The sequence below is a fragment of the Magallana gigas genome, chromosome 3 (genome assembly GCF_963853765.1).
Source record: "Magallana gigas chromosome 3, xbMagGiga1.1, whole genome shotgun sequence".
Classification (NCBI taxonomy): Eukaryota; Metazoa; Mollusca; class Bivalvia; order Ostreida; family Ostreidae; genus Magallana; species Magallana gigas.
This window is the reverse complement of record NC_088855.1, coordinates 53,099,885-53,120,174: the sequence shown is the minus strand read 5'-3', so window position 1 is coordinate 53,120,174 and position 20,290 is coordinate 53,099,885. Positions and strand designations below refer to the sequence as shown.

General features: G+C 32.7%; 3 protein-coding genes and 1 pseudogene across 5 annotated transcripts in view; 2 read left to right on the top strand and 2 right to left on the bottom strand.

The window, feature by feature from the left end:
* Positions 1-286: 286 nt before the first annotated feature.
* LOC136273463 (uncharacterized) lies at positions 287-11,048 on the top strand (annotated as a pseudogene).
* On the top strand, positions 924-8,147 carry LOC105331370 (uncharacterized). Its single transcript, XM_066080320.1, has 10 exons — positions 924-1,437; positions 1,552-1,848; positions 1,963-2,102; positions 2,749-2,823; positions 3,113-3,686; positions 3,948-4,117; positions 4,240-4,356; positions 4,921-5,133; positions 5,414-6,322; positions 7,818-8,147. The coding sequence occupies exons 4-9, from the start codon at positions 2,809-2,811 to the stop codon at positions 6,311-6,313; spliced, it is 1,989 nt and encodes a 662-aa protein (XP_065936392.1). The 5' UTR covers positions 924-1,437; positions 1,552-1,848; positions 1,963-2,102; positions 2,749-2,808; the 3' UTR covers positions 6,314-6,322; positions 7,818-8,147.
* On the bottom strand, positions 6,317-8,872 carry LOC136274098 (uncharacterized). Its single transcript, XM_066080321.1, has 3 exons — positions 8,419-8,872; positions 7,811-8,051; positions 6,317-7,225 (listed from the first exon to the last, which is right to left on the bottom strand). Exons 1-3 carry the CDS (start codon positions 8,732-8,734, stop codon positions 6,415-6,417), a joined length of 1,368 nt encoding a protein of 455 aa, XP_065936393.1. The 5' UTR covers positions 8,735-8,872; the 3' UTR covers positions 6,317-6,414.
* Positions 11,049-15,002: 3,954 nt separating the features above from the next.
* LOC105331816 (uncharacterized) overlaps positions 15,003-20,290 on the bottom strand; it is a 40,329-nt gene continuing 35,041 nt past the window's right edge. For all 3 annotated transcript variants that reach the window (XM_066080318.1, XM_034480338.2, XM_020068731.3), the window contains one exon: positions 15,003-19,263. In XM_066080318.1, coding sequence (XP_065936390.1) covers positions 19,202-19,263 — 62 coding nt within the window. In that variant the 3' untranslated portion in view covers positions 15,003-19,201. The remainder of the gene's footprint in view (positions 19,264-20,290) is intronic.

Here is a 20,290-nt window from a genome sequence, read left to right as displayed (position 1 = left end):
GATGAGCTCTATAATCTTTGTTTGTCCATGTATTAATACTTATGACTTCTTTGTGTTTTCAGATAATGAGGTCACTTGCCGGGGACAACAAGCACGGTATTGTGGTCGTACTTACTGTTCTCTGTTTCGGGCATTACGTGTATTGGTACAAAGACATCGACTCGGGTCTCCACAAAAGAAAAGCTATTGAACGCTCAACTATAAAAAAAAAAATAATAACAATAATTTCAGTCTGATAAAAGCAAATCAACATCATGTGACAGTGGATACGAAGGCGATGATTGGTTCAAATAACTATGCAAGTCGCACGAATACATTCCGAGCACTTCAGTTCAAAAAGTTTGCAAAGCACAGAAGTTTGACTAAAATGAAGTTTTCTTTTCGCAAGCATTATATATCTGGTCCCATTCTGACAATATTTACATCATGGTCTAAAACAAACGAGACTGATTTGATTAGAAATAACACTGTAAGAAACTGGAGCCTATTCTCGCCTTATTTATACCCTATCTTATTCACAAACGACACGGGTCTAAAAAGAGATGTCAGGGCAATGGGATGGGATTCTCTTCCAATTATACACTCAGGGAAAGGAGTACCAGTCCTTAAACATATGTATTTAGACGCTATGAAAAAATTGAGTCTCCCTTGTATGCCTTTGTGAATGGAAACATCTTGTTTACCCAGTCTTTTCTGAAAACTCTTGTCTCAGTTCTTCATTCAGATCTTTACCAGAACGGGACAGTGTTGGTTGTTGGAAGAAGAACGAACGTATTAAACGTGACACGAGAGACGGCAATTGATCTCAAAAATCTTATGAACGCAGCTGTTAAAAATGACAGTGTGATTACTTTTACGGGGCTGGCATTCGGCACACCTCGGCAGATTCGTACCTCATCTAACCTCGGCATTCGGCACACCTCGGCAGATTCGTACCTCATCTAACCTCGGCTGTATGACGTACGTCACCATATTGGAACTACTTTTAAAAAAAGATGGCGGCGCCCATAACACCGGTAAAAACTATAGTTGAAATCGGGAAATCGGAGTTCTGTTTATTGTGTAAAAATGAAAGTAAGAGACTACACTGTCTAACCAAATTTAAAGCTACTAAAGAGGATTATGTGAAAAAAATTCAGCAATTCACCGGGCAGACGTTAGAGTTATCTCTGCTCCATAGTATGTGTGTGTGTGAAAGTTGTGTACTTAAATGTCAAAATGCAATTGAGTTCAAGAAAATGTGTTCTGACAACATTTGTCAATTTCACTACAATGTGCAAAGGCGACAAAAACGTATGCCCAAAACACCACCATCAACTCTAAAATCAACTGTGGCAGAGCAAATTGAACATTCTGTGGAGAAACTTAAACACATCAGTTTGGAAGAGGAGAGGAAGCCAAAAAAATCCAAACAAAAATTGTCATTTAACACTTCAGGTAAGTCAGAATCAAAGCAATTTCAATAGAATCAGAAAATCAATACATAAAAAGCATATAACAGAATCAATGCCATCAGCTTTAAATTCACTCACAGTTTTATAATTGAATCAGAAGCAGCAACTGACACACAGGTAATAGACACACCTGACCATGGATACTGTAGGCCTAAACTAGTACAGAGTAAAGAACAGGACGACAAAGTAACAATTTCTGAAATGATGGAGAGGTTCAGTGTTAATGTGTCTCAAAGTATATGTAACTCGGTTGAACAGGTTAGCAGATTTGGTAAAAGTGTATTATTTACCAAGGAAACAGGTGAACTCTGTAAGAGGAATTGGTTTAAGGACATAGCTATTGAGATGAGTGAGAAGTGCCCTGAACTTTTCCAAGTGCTGTTTTCTGCCATAGGTAGGTTATTATCTTTGGATGTCATGGGGAAAAACATTCATTTCATATTTCTTTTTCTTTTTGAAATATGTTTTAGCAGTATTTTAGTCATTGTTTCAATAACAATTAATAAAGGTGATAAGATCTCCATGGAGTCAAAACTTGCCACAATCTCAACAATCTATGGCATGATACTCCACTGTCACAATGTGAAGGCCTGTGCTGTGCAACGCATTTTTACAGCCTTGTGCATAAGATACCATGCAGATAATAAGGTATTTATTTGTTCACCTGCATATGCATTAGTTCATATTATGGCTTATTCAGCTGCTATTTAGCCGGCTGTTATTTAGCAAGTTATGCATGTTGCAATATTTGGCTGTCCAGTATAAATCCATATATGGTTTATTTTAGTTTTGAAATTCTTATAATTTTAAGTAATTATTGAGAATGCCTCTAAGATTGGGGTTCAAATAAGGAGATAAATTGACATCTATAACTCTCTGTTTGCATTTAATCTCTATTAATAATGAAATTTTTAAAATGTATATAATTATATATATAGGAAATGATTAACCACACAATGAAAATGGATTGATCAGGCAGCTGTTGTATTTTGTTATTACTAACCTTGTTCATTCATATATATTGTTATGATAACAACCTAGATATACTCCCTGAACCAGTTCGTAAAAGGCAAGGGATTCTGATGGGAAATATGATTATGAGACCACCGTTAGCACTCACCTTGATTAAACCTTACTTCCTTTCAAGTATATTATCTGAAAATAACAATGTGATTAGAAAGTTACCATTAAAATTAATTAAATCTTCAATCATTTGTGAGGGAGAGGGGGATGTGTGAATGTCAGGGAGCATATGTGTAACTTATTTTGTTATGCTATTTTCAATTTTCATTAGTTAGTTCCTTTATACCTTTGATTTTATGAAAACTGAGATGTTTTGAAGACTACCACTGTGATGGTCTATATAGCTGTAAGTATTTCAGGAAATATGTTCTTTTATAGCACCCATGTTCAGTTATCATGAGCCCATTATGATATCGAAAGACACATGTTAATTTCTAAATAAGGATAAAATTAATAATAAATATATTATTATAATATATGTATGTGAATATCATTTATTGACCAATTTCACATATTGGTACATGTAACAAATAACTAGATGAAAAGTTACCATCCCATTTATAAAAAAACTAGTCTTTTAATTTCACTTGAAATATCTTTTTAAGACATATAATTTTTTTATTCAAAACTTTCAGCTTTTAGAAAGACTTAATAAGGTACACTTTACCTTATCACATGAGACAAAGAGGAATTTATTAAAAGACTTTGCAGAATTCTCTGATTTTCGAATCATAGAGAAGGTTTCTGAAGGAAAAGATGGAAAAATCAATGGTGATAATCTTGATATCTACGTCACTACAAATGATATCCGAATGGATAATAAAAATAGGGATTATCACTTTTTTGCATCAGATTTTGTCTTTGACCGGATTAAAACAGAGAATTTGGATAACACAAAAAGTTTGAAAGATATTGGAAACATCACTTGGAAAGACTTTGTTCCAACTTCTGATGAAGACCTTGTATATAAGAAGTCATTACAAATTTTACTTGGCAGAATCATAAGTATGTATGCATCAAAATTTGAATGGATGAAGTCTGTTCTTCCACAGCATATTGAACATGTTCAAGATGATGCTATGTCTCAAAAGTCTGAAGTCTGTTGGATGCCAGTTCTAATGAAGAATGAGACATGTTACTCTGATTGCATTCAGATTATGAAGTCCTATGAAAAACAAATTTTGCAGTGGTATACAAAAGGTGGAAGAGGTAAGAAATTCATCACCAGTCATCAATTCTAATGTGTTTGATTTACTTCTTTTAAGTTTTCCAAAATTAGATTTAAGACAAATTTTAAATTTATATTCTTGGGATAGAATTATTTAATAAGCTTATTTAGTAGTACACTTGAGCTATGTATGAGGGTTCGATTCCCTCCCTAGGCATAAATGGTTATTAAGCTGGTGCAAAGTGGGCAGATAGCCTAGTGGCCCCGCTTAGCTCAAGTTTTTTTTTTTAACAAACATTTAGCTAATGACTTGGACAAACTGAAGATCCCAGTTGGAGGTGACCAACTGACCAGAGTCAGGTTGCAGGGAGCAAAAGCATGTCAAGATGGTGCACTGACAGCTGCAGATAGATTGGAGCATATGGAACCAATTATTGTGGAAATGTTTCATACATTACAAGATCTGTTGGAGGTAGAAAAATATCTTATGAAATTAATGATCAACATGGTTTTTTTTCTTCTATCAATTAATACATGTACATTCTTTTACTGGTAATATGCCAGTTTTCTAGTATCATTTTCTTGGAAATTTAGAAAATGTACAAGAGGTTTTACAAGACCAGCAGTGGCAGGGACAAAGGAACATTGTATAACTTGAAACTCATCATTGAGAGAAGCAATGTCAATGGAAATGTCAAGAGTCGATTTGAGGTATATCAGTAATTACCGAATTAAAATTCTAAAGTCTATTTGCTGTTGACATGCAGTGTCCAACAATGTGTTTAATTTTAATAATGTAATTTCAAATGTTACTTACAGTTGAGTATACAGAACAACTTTGTTTTACAATATTTATTTCTTTACGTTCTTAACTTCGTTTATTTCCGTTAGTATTCGTATTATCTGGTTTACTTCAATACTGGTTTTTTCATGCACGAGCGCTTTCGCTCTCAGTATAAATAGATTTCCCGGGGAGTATTCGATTAATGCGACGTTCGTTACAAAGTAGTATAGGTTGTCTTTGGTTTTCCCTACCCGCCCTGACCCAAATATGTTTTTTGAGATTAACTAATATTTTGTGTTGCCATTTATTTGTATGTCGTATGTATATTAAAAATGCGATTTGTAACGAGCGCACCAATCCTAAAAAAAAAATCTGTTTTTGTTTTTCAACAAATTAGTCAAGAAAATATTTATTTTCGGAGGAGTGAAACGAGGGAGAAAATAAGTATTGTTCTTCTTTGACATAACAGTGCATAAAATAATCTATTTTAGGCTCACGAAGATTTTGTTCTGACAGTTGGAAATGCCTACCTCTTATCATTTATCATGAACAAATTTGGTATGGAGACATTGGATGCAGAACCTCAACATCCCCTTCTGAAGAATAGAAATATTAAGTTCATGCACAACAAGTATAAGGAGGAAGTTTTCCACACTATCATGGGTGAAATAGTTGAGGACCTCATCTGTACATTTCCAAAACTGGTAAATACCAGTATAGTATACATACTTTCGTCACAGTCAGCAACATTGGGGTGCCTTAGAATTAAAACGATACCACATTTACCATATCTAATCTTAATTAATAATAGTTTGACTATAAATAATGTCACTGAGATCATTTCTTGATACCATATTTCAGTAAGGTATATAGATATAGTAACACATACATGTATCATACAAAGTTTAATTGACAGGTTAAATAAGATGTTAGCAAATGTTATAGAATGACTCATATTTAAACATATTTAATGCCTCCTTTCAGGAGCCCAAGGTATCACTGAATGTAGAAATCTTCAATTCACAATTTACCGTGAATAGTACTGTTGGAGAAGGGAAAATGCTCAAGTTTGAGTTAGTCATTAACAATCAAAAGGTTCTTTTCAATGTTTCCTTGGAGGATGCACAGGAAGGAGTTAATATTGAATTAAACATGTTGAATCGAAGGATTCCAGTCAGGATTTCGATCAATGAAAAGGACAGAGATGATTTACAAAGTTATGTTTTTCAATTTCTTCAATGGTACTTTGTTATTTTGACATTTAAGGATGCAATCAAGGAGGGAGACTCAGATAGAACAAATATAACATTAAAGTTTTGCATCCCCATATTTTTCAGCCACTCAATCTTATCAAAGTATCTTGAAGAGTGTGTTGACTATATCCTAAAAACTGAAGTTCTGCTCACAGAAAAACTAGCTATGAAAGTCAGGTATGGCTCGTTTGTGAATTTGACTGGTCATAAAGGAGAAAACAAGGCTGCAGATCTTCAAAAAGAGAACGAAGTTCTTGTCCTTAAAGAACTGATACGTGGACTGGGGTCCAACAAAACTGAAAAAGCCATTGACACCATCACAAAAGCAGCACCTGTTATCCAGGATATTGTTGATAACTTTGATAAAATGTCCAATATTTCCCACAGAAATACACATCACAGAAAACGCTCATCAGAAGGAGATATTAAGTGTATTCTAAAAGTTATTGTTCCGTTAAAGATCTGGAATTACACAGAAGGGCGGACACTAGAAAGTTTTAAGAAAATTAAGAAATCTCCGTTTGATTTTGAAAGATGCCAGTTTAAGGAAGCGATAAACAGAAAAATTCAAAGACTTAAGCGAGGAATATCTGTTCCAGAAAGCAGTGATGAGGAATCGGACCAAGAGTAGAGCTGTCTAGTAAGTAAGCATTTTACATGTATCAATTTTAATGGGAAATTTATTCACAAAATTTATTGGACTACATGTACTTTACAATAGAAATTCAAGTTCTACATGTATACCTTACAGTTTGAACAGCAGTTCTCTCTCTCACCAGAAAAAATGAAATTTTCGAAACCAAAGTAGTTAACCAACATAAGTCTTAAACATTTTTGTTCAGTACAATACATTCTAATCTCCTCTGTCATTCCCTTTCGGTTTTTGGCAATGTCATTTTTATTGAAAAACATTACAGCTGTAGAAGGTTGTCCATTACGTCCGGCACGTCCTATTTCTTGCAAATACTTCTCTAGATTTGTTGGCGGTCTGCAATGAATGATACGTTCGACACTTGGTGCATTCAATTCCATGCCTAGAGCAACTGTCGCCAGAATTAACCTAAGCTTTGGGTTGGTTTTGGTCAGTTCTTGAATTATGATTTGTTTCATCGACTCGGGATAATCTTTATGAAACTGTCCAAAGATCCTATTTTGAGGGATTTGTTCACCATCATAAGCATTATCCTGAAGCTCATACATGAGAAATTGAAAAAAATATCCCATTGCTTCTAGATTTTCAATGTACATGATGGTTACTGGGAATGCATGCATTTTTTCCTTCAGTTCTAGTGCAATTGGGTGGATCAAATCATCATATTTCTCAAATTTTTTAATATTAGGTAATCTGTTTCTAATTTCTAAGAAAATGTTTGGTCTGTCCACATTTTCAGCAACCACAACTGGTGCCTTCAAATTCATTACCTTGGAAAGACTTTCAGTGGCACTCACAGTTGCTGTTGCTGTTAGGAGTAAATGCATTGCATCCTCGAACACACAGACCACTTCACCAAGGTTCTTAAATGCGGGGCGAAAATTATCTCCCCTGAAATAGGAAATTAAACCAAAAATAAAGCAAAATTTAGCATAAAATAATGGTTTGTTAAATCATTTGAAAATAGTGTTATGCAGCTGAAGCAGAAGGAATTATTTAAAAAAATAACAGTATGAAAAATTAGTTTTTTGAAACAAAGTGGATATCAATCAATGATCATTATATACATGTATGATTATTTTATCTTTTATAAACATATACATGAAATACATGGCTACGTGGGGCCACTAGGCTGTTTGCCCTCTTTGCACCAGCTCTTAATTAAAACTGCCTAGGGAGGGAATCGAACCCTCTTACGTAGCAAATATGTTTTAGATCATCTCCATTATTTACATGAACGCATGTCTTACCTGACTGTCCTTGTGCATATACCTGGTACATTAGTGATTCTCAACTAGACACGAGTCCTTGAAAGTTTTCTTTATTTTCCAACAACATGGTTTCTTTCTTTACCATGTTTACTGTATAAATGTAATAGCCCTGCAAATCAAAGGAGTCTGGGGGTTTCAAGCTCCCACCCCTCTAGATCTGGACATGATGAGATCTCAAATAAATACTATATATTCTTTATCTTACCATTCAGAAACCATGTGGACTTCATCAACAACAATAGCTCCAACAATATCCTGGTACAATTTGGATCGCAGCAGTCTGGAAAACTTAGTTTTAATGAAAGCTTCTGGATGAGAATATATTAAGATGAATTCTCCATTTGCCAGTTGTTCAAATGGAACGTCAGATTCCAGACATTCTGAACTAGTGAAATCAATATCCTCTTCATCATCAATACTTTCTTCATATGTAATACCATGTGTACCTTGAAAGAGGGACATATATACTTACTAATTTATATATTGTTATATTTGTCTATAATGAAATGAAATCGGTATATAAATAACAGAATGATCAATCATTTGACAATGTTAAAATATCTTGTTAGGGCTTGTCCACAGATTATTCCAACTTCATACAGGAAGGTTAACATTGCATCTCTAAACTTACAGCATTTAACAAAAGGTACCTTAATCTTAACCAACTTTATTTTTCATTAATATCCTCTAATAAATATCATAAAATAGTGATCTCTTACAATAATAATAGCCGTTAAGTATTTACACCCGTTATAAATAGTCAAAGTAAACAGAGTGCACGTACTGACGTATAGTAATATAATATTTAAATACCTGTTATATTCAAATAGCAGGCTTTAACACCCCCTTTCCTTAAGCTCATCACTTGATCAATCATCAAAGAATTCAAAGGTGAAACGACCAACACACACATAGGTTTATCGCGTTGCAGTTTTCGCTGAGTGAACCAAGGCAGTAACTGAAAAATTATGCTTTTACCGTATCCTGTAGGTAATATAGAAATACAGTCGTTTCCGTCATATAGTGTTTTCAATGTCTGTAGCTGTTTTTCTTTGAGAATTATGTGTTTTTCTTGAAATAGAGGACAGTTTTTTAATGCAAACTCGATACACTCATCAAATGACGCCATTTTGAGAACTAATTTTTGTAATCGGCACTGTTTCCGTGTGAGTGATTAAACGGCCGCATTACAAATGTAAGGCGTAGCTACATATCAAATCACATCATACATCCGAGGTTTGATGTAGGATACCGGAATCGGCCGAGGTGCGCCGAATGACGGGGCTGGATTATCTCATCACATCTAAGACGTTTCCTTGGCAAGATATGCCAGAAGTTGTCATTGGTCGAGTTAGCTTCGACAATTTAGTAGAAGAATCAAAGAAGAGGAAGATCGCAGTTATTGGAGCAACAAAAACGTTATTGGCGGTTCAACAAATCACAAGACAGGCAACAAAAACCACACAGAGACTAAAATATCAATCCGATGAGGATTTATGAAAAGATACACAATGCGTTAGCAAGGTCGAGTGCTTCTAAATATTTCACTAGATACGATTCTAAATTGCAAGTGTGCATTATGAAAAGCTGACCATGCCTGTTTAGATTTTTATTGTTCATTGTTATCATAAACTGAGGACTGCTTTAAGAAGGCTATGTGGTTAACAAATTAGCTATCAGATCTACGTAAATATTTAGAAGTGATTTCTTTAACCATGAAATATTATTTGGTATAAAGAAAATATCCAAATATTGTTCTCATCCATCATGATTCACCGTGCATTTATCAGTGTGCAATGCATGGTGTTTTTTTTCATAATAAAACAAGTGGTGAGCAAGTTTTCCTTAATGAATTAATTAGTTCAGTTGTTGTCTTCTATAATAAGAAATTGTGTTTCTGTAATTTTGTTAATTATCTGAATTTTGCTTTGTATGTTTATACATTCTCTTGTATTATCAATGAAAAGGGTGTTTATTTACCATTTTTTGTCAATGTTAACGGATTTGCCATTTGGTATTTGTTGACAGATTTGCATATTCATCTAGAAATGAGTTGTAGGCTTGAAGGCTTTTGGCATTGATGTGCAGAAGATGATATCATTCAGGAGTTGTGCAATTGTATGATAAAATTTATGATTAATTTGGTCAGGTGCTGATTGTTAATCATTTGATCTTTAAAAGCAGGGTTTTAGACAGAATTTCATCTATTACTTCGACTATTCTCCATTGAAAAGACCCTCTATATTCCAGACACAATCTTTAAAATTCATAAACCCTCTGCTTCAAACTCAATAAAAAGTTTCACAATCTTTATTTGAAGCAATATGCATTTTAATGCAAAAATAATTCATTTGAATGCCTCCGGTAGTTCTCATTTGCTTACTAATTGACGGTGAGCATTATCATGATCGCTGTTCAGAGAATAAAATTAAAAATGTTGACAGTGTATAACAACTGTGTATGCAATCAAGAGAATATAAAACAATAATTAAAATATAGGGGAGTGGTGCTTCTTTTGTCGCCATAAATTTCTCAAAATTTCCGTTCAAGAAAACATTTATTTGTATGAGGTACATGTACTTCTCCTGAAACCCCTTCCGCCAAAGATGCAGCAGATATACCATCTTGGCCAATTCTTCAGATTTTCTTTGCTATATTTTCCGAATTGACATTGTTTGAAAGAAGGGTTATCAAAGTATTTAAAATATTTCAACTTAAGTGTTCTTGGATAAAAAGGCTTACAAAATCACACAAACCATGGATGGATTTTTTATTTACCATTTATTGAAATGATTTTTACGCAGATTGTTTGATTTTGGTGATAGTTTTGTAATCGAATGCTTACACGAGGTAAACAATGCTTTTTGGAAAGATGTGTTAAATTCATGATTATCATTTATTACTACCTGTACTGATCACCCAAAGACAAAAGATAATTTTTAGATACTCCAGTATCCAGTGGTACAACTCTAACATACACATGGCAAATACATATGGTACAAAAACGGTGTAGAGGTAATCCAAGATTTTTACGATGAAAATTGTAATTTTTTAGGTATTGATGAATTTAAGTGTAAATACAATCTCAAGAATATATGTATAATACAATACAGTAGTGTTAAAACAGCAATTTTAAAGTTTTTTCAAGCGTCCAAAATTTGACAGGACTTCTGCTGAAAGAAATCCTAATCCATGCATACCATTTTTTCCCCAAACAATTTAATTCATTAAAAGTGTACAAAAATTATTTACGTTTTGAATGAAAGTGTGGTTGTCCAAATAGCTGTAACCAAATGGAAAACAGATCTAACTGATTATAATGTTGAAGATCTTACTGCATACGACATTTTTAAAATTTGTTTTAAAACTACCAAAGATTCTTCTGTACAATGACTTTGATTTAGAATTTTACACAAAATTATCCCAGTTGAATACTATCATAAACAATTACTGACAGATGTGGGTTTTGTGAAAATAATGTGGAAACGATAATACATGTTTTTATTTCTTGTGAGAAAATACATACCCTCTGGAGTGAACTTAGTTTATATGTTTACAGAATGAACTTTGAAAGAGTTTGATTTAAGGAGGCCGACTATAGTTTTCATAGCGCATGTTTTTGCGCATTCTAATATAACACAGTTGTTTTATACTTCTTATGAATTTTTTTCGATATCATTTATAAAATTGAACACAATAAACAAAAAAACAGATCAAAATATTTAGATTTTTAAAGGAAATTTTTATTTTTAACACGATTTTTACGTTGTGCGGTAGGGGAGCATTGCCATTGCGCTTTTATGACGTTATGATAAAATGAAGCTTTGTAGGAGTACGTTATAAGAAATAACATAAAAGAAAAAGTAAAAATTGTACGCTGTTGAAATTTTATATACAGAATGATGCTATCCTCGAGGATATTTTCCTCATTTTTGGAATGAATCCATTATACCAATCATCATTCGTGATGATCCAAATATATAGCAAAATTTGGTGCATTTTAATATTTTGAGATGGCCCCCACTAAAAACCAGACGGTAGAATTTTGTGTTTTTTACATATAAGGTAGGAAATGATATTACTTATCATATATAACAATTTGAGAGAAAAAAGCTATTGTAGTATTTTTTAAAACTGCTATGATGTGCGGAAAATGACAGTTTCCTATACATCCCTATAGTAAATGTACCTCTATTTTGAGATGGTCCCTTAAAAGAACCAGACGGTCGATTTTCATGAACCTTCGCATATAAACTAGAGTTGGTTTAAATTACATATGGTTAAAAAATAAAGAATTTTGCTATTGTAGTTTTTCCGCAAAAAAACCCAAATCGGCCTCCTTAATATGTCTGATATTATACTTGGTCAACTTCCATTGTCGTTTCATAACAAAGTCATTAATTTTACAATTCTTTATATAAAACAATATTTATTTTGTTGTATTATGTCAAATAAGATGCCATGCTTGATCCTTTGTCACTTAAAAGTAAAATACAATATTGAAAGATATGGTGGAAAAAAAACTTGTAAATAACAATATTTCGAAAAATTATGAGATAGTTGGAAAGGTGTCTTTAATGCTGACATCTGGTTTAATTTTCTTATGACTATTTTTTTTCTATTTCTATTTAAACTTTTTTCCTGCAGGCAAGTAACCACTAAATACGTGTAGGTGTTTATTCATAAGTATGTGTGTTTATGTATATGTGTGACTGAATGTCTGTTCTTTGAAAAATAAATAAATAATTAATGATAATATATATTTTTGTCATTATTAAAGAATATAAGTATATAGCCTATCCGTGGAAAGTTAACTCTTCTAGAGAACATATAACATGTCAATGTGGCACAGTATTCAAGGCTAGATGAATAACAAATGAACATAAATTACAAAATTAATAGGTCCAGAAAACATGACAAATGAAGTTTACACAACCAGACGACAGCAGACATTGTACGTTGTACAGTATCAATAAACAAACACCAATGAAAAACAAACAACTTCAGACACTCAAGAAACGTAAGCAATGTGTCAATGTTGAAAGTGTTCACATCCAAAAGACATATGACATGTTAATGTTAGAATTCGGGAATGGTCTAAGGTGCATGCCTCAGATTCTTTGCTGGGGAAAACCTTGGAGTGGTGTTTGAATGGTTAGGAAATTATTGGTGATTCTTTTAAGGGGATGGAGCTGTTTGAGCACAAATAACGTCACGTTCAGTAATTGGTGCGGTCACACGATGCGATTTTTCAATTTTTGAAATTGCCTTGCTCAGGTAAGTCAATTGATGAGGAAGTCACACGATAAAAATCGATTTTTATAACATCAATTCATGATATTGCATGGGTAAGGTCATTGTGAAGTTACGATTCTCACCAGAAAGTCGATTGAAAATCAGACGCAATCAAATTTTCAATCGATTTTCGGACATTGCTTGTGACTTACTGGTACTTAGACATTTTATTTTTTCAGTGAATTATTGCTTGGGAAGATCTAAAAAATGTCGTCTATAATTGAAAAATTTAACTGATTTGCAGATTTACTGCAGTTGGTAGATTGCAGTGATTGTGGTTTGGCTAATACTTAGTATCGGGCTTCTGTTCGTCGTCTTAAACCAATGGTCGGTCTCGCTTCTCTTTTTAGCAGTTTTCAAGAACTTAAAAAATGTTAACACACGACGGACAACAACGGGCGAACACCAATAGGCAATAGCATGACGTCATGATGGAACTTGCGCCAAAAAGGTACTTTCCACTCATTTCCGCTATAACTACATGTAGATTATATGAAAAGGGTAAAATAAATCAAGACGTCATTAAAAATCTAAAACATAAAGACACTCCAGAACTCATAGCCTACTGTAGATCTTGGCAATTTAATTCTAATGTAAATATCAAAAAATATTCATTTAAATAATTCTATAAACACAATTGTGTGTATTAAGGACTTGTTCACATTTTTCATTTGTCAGTAAATAATGAAAGAGCAAGTACATGTATCTATTTAAATAAAGGACTGTGAATACTAAATAATATACCGTATATCAGGGTTTTTTCCGCGTGTATCCAATTTCCGCTTTGTTCGCGACGATTTCTGAATCGCGGAAAATATATCAGCGTAAATTTGATACAATGTTTTGTTTTTATAATATCGTTCTTTCTTTCCTTATGAAGTAAACGTATGTAAGAGTAAAATGAACTGTGTTCAGTAAGTTTAGAGTAGAAATTGCAGGATCGGAGGACAATTAAGCGGCAGAGAACAGGTATGTAAGCCTCGTAGTTTATTTAACAATCCATTGCCAAGCTAATTAAAACGGTCGCTTTTCTTGCGAAAACCGATGTCTAATTATACTCGAGCTACTGGTATGTGTAACGGTACATAATATATTTCTCTATGACTGTGTGCGTCTCTGAAAATAATTATCGGTAATTATTTAACATTAAGAAAATCGTGTAAATGGTTTAATTGTCCGAATTTTTCATTATAAAGAGCGGCAATTTAGATACTTTTACCCTCTAACTTCACAGGTTTAAACAATCTTGAATTATGTTTTCACTAAGACTTTGAAATAGTGAAAATTTGATTCGCGTAAATTGTATATACCGATCTAGGTTCTGAATCGCGGAAAAAACATGACGCGGAAAAACCTGATATACGGTACCATAATTTCTAAACCTCCGCTTAAGGTATCCGATCCATATTAGGACCAAATTTTTACTACCTTGAATATTCATCATGTATTTAATACTTTGATATTTAAAGAAAGCATTTAAGAGTAGAAAAAGATTTACCGAGAAAAATTTTCAAAAATATTATTAACTAAGCAGTAATTAATTAATGAAAATTGCATTAAGGTCTATGGAGACAAGCACATTTTTTAAATTAAAAAAGTAATTACTACGAATATCAAAAAATGCTTTGGTGGAAAGATGTATTTTATCATTAGGAATACAAACACTAATAAAAATAAATTTTATACCGTGTATTTTTTTTTTAGAATTAATTTTTATAGAATAAAAGCAAAGGGGGACAACTCTCCAAAAAAAAAGGAAAAGGTCATTAATTAGCACACATTCCACTCTTACATATTAATACTTAAATAGGAAAATTATGTCCAAGTATACAGAGTATTAAGCCCATACATATCTGTTATGCACCCAGATTCATTGAATCTGAGGCTATTATGGATCGGATACCTTAAAACAAACAAGTCCACTTTTTTAAAGAAAAAACTCCTAATTTCTCGTATAACTCTGCTTAAAACAAACAAGTGTACTTTTCTTTAAGAAAAACCCCCCTCTGATTGATAAACTGGTCACTTTGGTAATCTAAAATATGGATTAGAAAATATAAAAATCATATCTAACATATCTAGAATAACAACACTAAGGCAAAGTCGTAAGTATTCATTTATTTAACAAACTACTTCGAAAGTTTTAAGAGAACAATATCAACACAACCATAAATGAATCAAATTCTTCATTTTTGGGAGTACTGCTTTACAATAGAGAATCACACAACTCTGAAAGTCACAGGATACTTCTTCAAATCACCTCCTTATACTACCGGTATAAGTCTCATCTTTACGTCATTGTAATGATTGACATAAATGTTCGTGAACACAAAATAACAGGCTGATTGTCTATTATCAAAGTGCATTAGCACTGATGTCCCCTAAACATACATCTGGATAACCCTATAAATCAGTAATAATAAACATATTATTTGATATAAAAATAACCATAGAAACAAAGCCAAATCAATCAAATAAAGAACTGCAACCTCTGTATCTCGATGGTAAATGGACAACTTATATTCAAAATTTGGCTGAACATCAAATATACCCTAGTTCAGCAAAAATGGAGAGAGAGAAATCAGGAAAATTTTCAGCTTAAATTGTGTCCCTGTCCATTTTAAGATTGCCTGCTTTACCAATGGTACAAAAAAACCTGGCAGTATCTCTCTCTAATCTCAATATTTGAAATTGCACCTTTGTACTTTATCTACCTTATAATGAAATTTCATTTTTTGTTAACAAAGTTGGAGGAAGATATATAAATTATTTATACTATATAACAAGTTTTGCTAGAGGAATGTTTGACATAAAAATGGTATTAGCTGCATTACAAATGGAATGATGATACTGTACACAGGAATTTTTTTGCCATTTTCACTTGCACACGGTTTCGCCCCATCTTCAATTCGCCCAGACAAAGTTGTGTTAAAAGGATTATTTGAGACATTGGAATTCACCCAGTCTTAAATTCACCCACCGACAACAAGTGAAAGGGGCCAAAAATAAATAGGGGCGAATATTTCGCAGTCTTCAGTAATACAGATCACATGCCCCTAATTGATTTGTATGAACATGTACCTGTATCTTAATATATGCACAGGGTGTTATACACGTAAGTAAATAATGCTCATTGTTGTATAACAGTTTTCAAGTTAGTATTAAATTACAAAAATTAAAAAATGAACTTAATGCCTCAAAAATGACATTAAAAAGATTTTAAAAACAGCTCCAATGATGACTCTACATTTATATGAAGAGATAATTTTTATAATATAATAACAGTAGAATATCCATTTAAAAGAAATTAAAGCCAATTAAAGTATAGATTAGAGCTTTATAACAAAGCCCTATGAATCATCTAAATAATCTTGCATGCAGATCAATAATTTTGTATGCAGATTATTTTGCAAATTGCAATTTCTTAAACATTAATAAAATTAATTTTAAAGACCATATATTATTACGGTAACCATTCCATAGGTTGCAAATTATGGGTGAAGGATGTATCACAAAAACTAACAATACAGGACTTCTAATTTTTAAAACCATTTTAACAAGAGTGGACTTTTGATAGTTGTGTTAGCAGCAATGTGACATAGGTTTGTCTATTTCATCGCTGGCCACTCATATATTGCCTTTTGAAATCAACAAGATTTGTCTGGCTTTTGAGCTATGACTACGCAATTGGTGTAAATTTCGCTTGAACCAGCATCATTTTGTTTTGACGAAAGAAATAGATATAATTACGTCCTACTGAAAGTCCAAGGTCTTATTAAAATGGTTCTAAATTCTAATACAAAGAAGAATTGTTCTGTAGAACTACTAAAATTCAATCATGAACAATCGTATCACACAAAAAAATATCACAAAAAATTTGATAGACTGAACATAAAAATCTCATCTATGTGGCTTCAGATTAATTGTCAAGTCATGGGTTATCAATCATGTAAATTTAACACCTATCTCTAAGTGTACAAACCAACATTTATTATCACACTTTGGCGAATGCATGCACGTCTTTGCCTAAGTAATGGATTAAGAGTGCTGGATGTTTGTGGCTATTTTTAGACTTTATTCATCTCCTTTAAAAGTAAAGGTCTGCATAAAACACTTGAAGATAAAAGCTAAAACATATGGATCGAATTTTTCTCCAGTAAACAATAGCTTAAGCAAACAATAGTTTGAGCTTAACAGATCATAACAAGAGATGTTTGTGAAACACTTATGCCCTGCTCCCTTCGAGACCTCTGCAAAGAAAATGAACTGATACCGGAAATATTTGGATTTTTTTTTAAGTCAAAGGTGCATAACTCTGTCAAAAATTGCTCAATTGAACCAAAAATCAAACTTGACCTAGATATCATTATAATAAATCTGTATACCAAATTTTTTCCCCATATCATGTGCAACCTCTGAGAAGAAAATGAACAGAAACTGCAAGTACTACAGTAATTGGAATCTTTCTAAGTCCATGGGGCATAACTCAAAAATTGCTTGATCATACCCAAAATCAAAATTGTCCTAGATATTATTATGATACACCTGTTTACCGAATTTCATTTCAATATGTGAAACTTTTGCAAAGAAAATGAACGTAAACTGTTGGTGGACCAACAGACTGTCAGAGAAACAGCAGCAAACCAATAAGCCCTACGTTCTTCGAAGCCAGGCATAAAATATAGAGTACTTTATCAAAGAAAAGAAACAGAATCATAGTCAAACATGTAAATTACCCTGAAGAGCAACAAACTGGTTTGGCCATCAAAATTTGAGCTTAGTCTTATATATGAGCACTCAGTTTGATTTGTGGCTCAACGATAGAAAACTCGGACATACACTTGTTAAATTCCTTCTCTGTTTACAAGGCCTCTGTATCAAGAATAGGATTTAAGCACTTAAAAAGTATATGTATTGGGCTCATGGGAAACAATTACACAAAGTATAGCATGAAAAACAATAACATGTTTTTCTTAGGCATAAGAACTTTTGTCTTTAATAATTAAAGGAATTCATTTTTAGCATAAGTATCACCAGTAACGCTTCATGAACAATCGGGTGGATTCAAATTTAAAAGAAATAAAATATCACACAATCACGCTCTTTCGATGTTCATTTTTTCTTTGCAAAAGATTGTGTGTGATTACAAACTTGTGTCAAAAATGAAATCTTTTATACATCAAAACAAGAGGCCATTGGCCTTAACACTGACCTGAGAACAATATCAAACATCAACAGATAAAAACAGTGGTACAATAATCTATATTTCACATTAGAAAGTATATGTCACTTACAATACATATATTAACATCATATAGCCCACTTCTAGACCCATATACTTTTTAAAAAGCAAGCGCTGACATCTTAACTACATTTCACCAACTTGACTTAAATTTTTTAATGAATTTAAATCAGGATTTCATTCAGCAGCAAATAATATTAACAACAAACAATACCATATAAATATTTTTTGACATATTAGACATGATTATTAACAATGACTGAGGAATATCACACATATAGTGAGCTATGAAAGAACAGATAACAGCCATAACAAACCTATGCCCCTGCACAGAACAGACTTACTACAGAGGACATAAACGTCATTTGTTTTTGCATCAGATTAAAATGTTGCAAAATCTTTTGATTAAACGCATCATGTCATTGCCAACTATATTTCTATAGTCAGCAAGTAGCAGATAATAGATTAAAAACATGCCACCTGTAACATCATTTTTCTTTGTATTTGTTTCTTCAATTTAACAATAATATAGAAAGATCGGGTCCTCAACAAAACAAAACTACCTGGTAATGTTAGGTTTGTTTCTGACTATACCTACATAAATATGTCAGGTTGTAGAAGTACATTTAAGACTCTCCTTCTCCTTGCCTTCTATAGTCATTTCTATAGACAGTCAGTGACAAACCAATTAATTAATAGAATTTAGCTGGCATTGTTTAACTACAGCGGACATAAACGTCATATATCAACTGAAAATGTGTGAATGCTATAACATTGATGTTTGATCACTTAGTACTGACTAATTTTTACATGCCTGACCACTATAAATAGCTATAAATAAGGCACACACTAATATGACTAAACACAAGTTAAAGTACCACATTAGACAAAATAAAGCCATTCAAAATATATCATTGGATTTCGAGACTGAAAGACATATAAACATTGGATATTCATGATTGTCGCTTGGCCTTAGTGTCACTGATTCTGATTATGTTGGTCGCCTGTTATTCTCCTTAATCTGACTCTTCATTCTCTCCTTAATCTGACTCTTAATTCTCACAGTAAATGCTCTTTCTCTACATTGGCCTGGGCATTCATGGCAATGGACTGCAGACAATCTGAAAAAAAAACCAAATCTTTATCTCAACAAAGAATTCCACTTGACTTAATTAATTTGAAATGTCATTGTAACATGCCAATCATGTGCTTTAGTACAACCAAATGCAGAATCAAAGAAGGTTGAAATTCCTTTGGCATAATCATGCAGTTGACACATACATATTTCACCTCAAATCCAATATATTATGGGTGTCATATTTTATACACAAATGACCAGACAAGAACTGATTTGTGTCAAAAAAATATCATCAAAATCTCAAACACCGGGAAGAGGCTATTAGCATGTTTTAATTGAAGTACTGACGAGAGTTGATTTCATTGATTAGTATTTATTTTAAAATCAATGATATGTAATTTCACATGGCAGGTAGATTTATTTCACTGTATTTGAATAATTACACTATTTTTTTTTCTAATATGAATAATCATATTAGAAAAAAAAAATAATTTCCAGGCTTTCCCTACCAGAATTCTGAGCTATAGACAAAAAAACCCAAATGAATCATGTGAGTAATATCTAAAGATAGAATTAATGCAATCAAACTCAATGATCTTCAAAAATCAGTATAATATATTTTACCCCTTGCAGTACTTTATCAATGTGACAGTACTTATTAAAAATCTAATAGTTTTAACTTAAGCCCCGAACCTACCCAAGGGGATCATCATATGAATGAACCTTGAATCTACACTACCCGAGGATGCTTCCATAAAAAGTATCAGCTTTTCTGGCTGAATTGTTTTTTAGAAGATTTTCAAAAGATTTTTCTCCATACATATATCTTCTCGTGTAAAAATTTGACCTGGGGGCCTCCAATTGTGGAGCCTAGACATCATTATTTGAACAAACTTGAAACTACACTACCATAGAATGCTTCCACTCATTAAGCTTTTCTGGCCAAATGATTTTTGAGAAGATTTTTAAAGATATATTTCTCAATTTATAATTTTCTATGTAAAAACTCTACCCTAATTGTGGTCCCATTCTATCCCCAGGGATCATGATTTGATCAAACTTGAAACTAC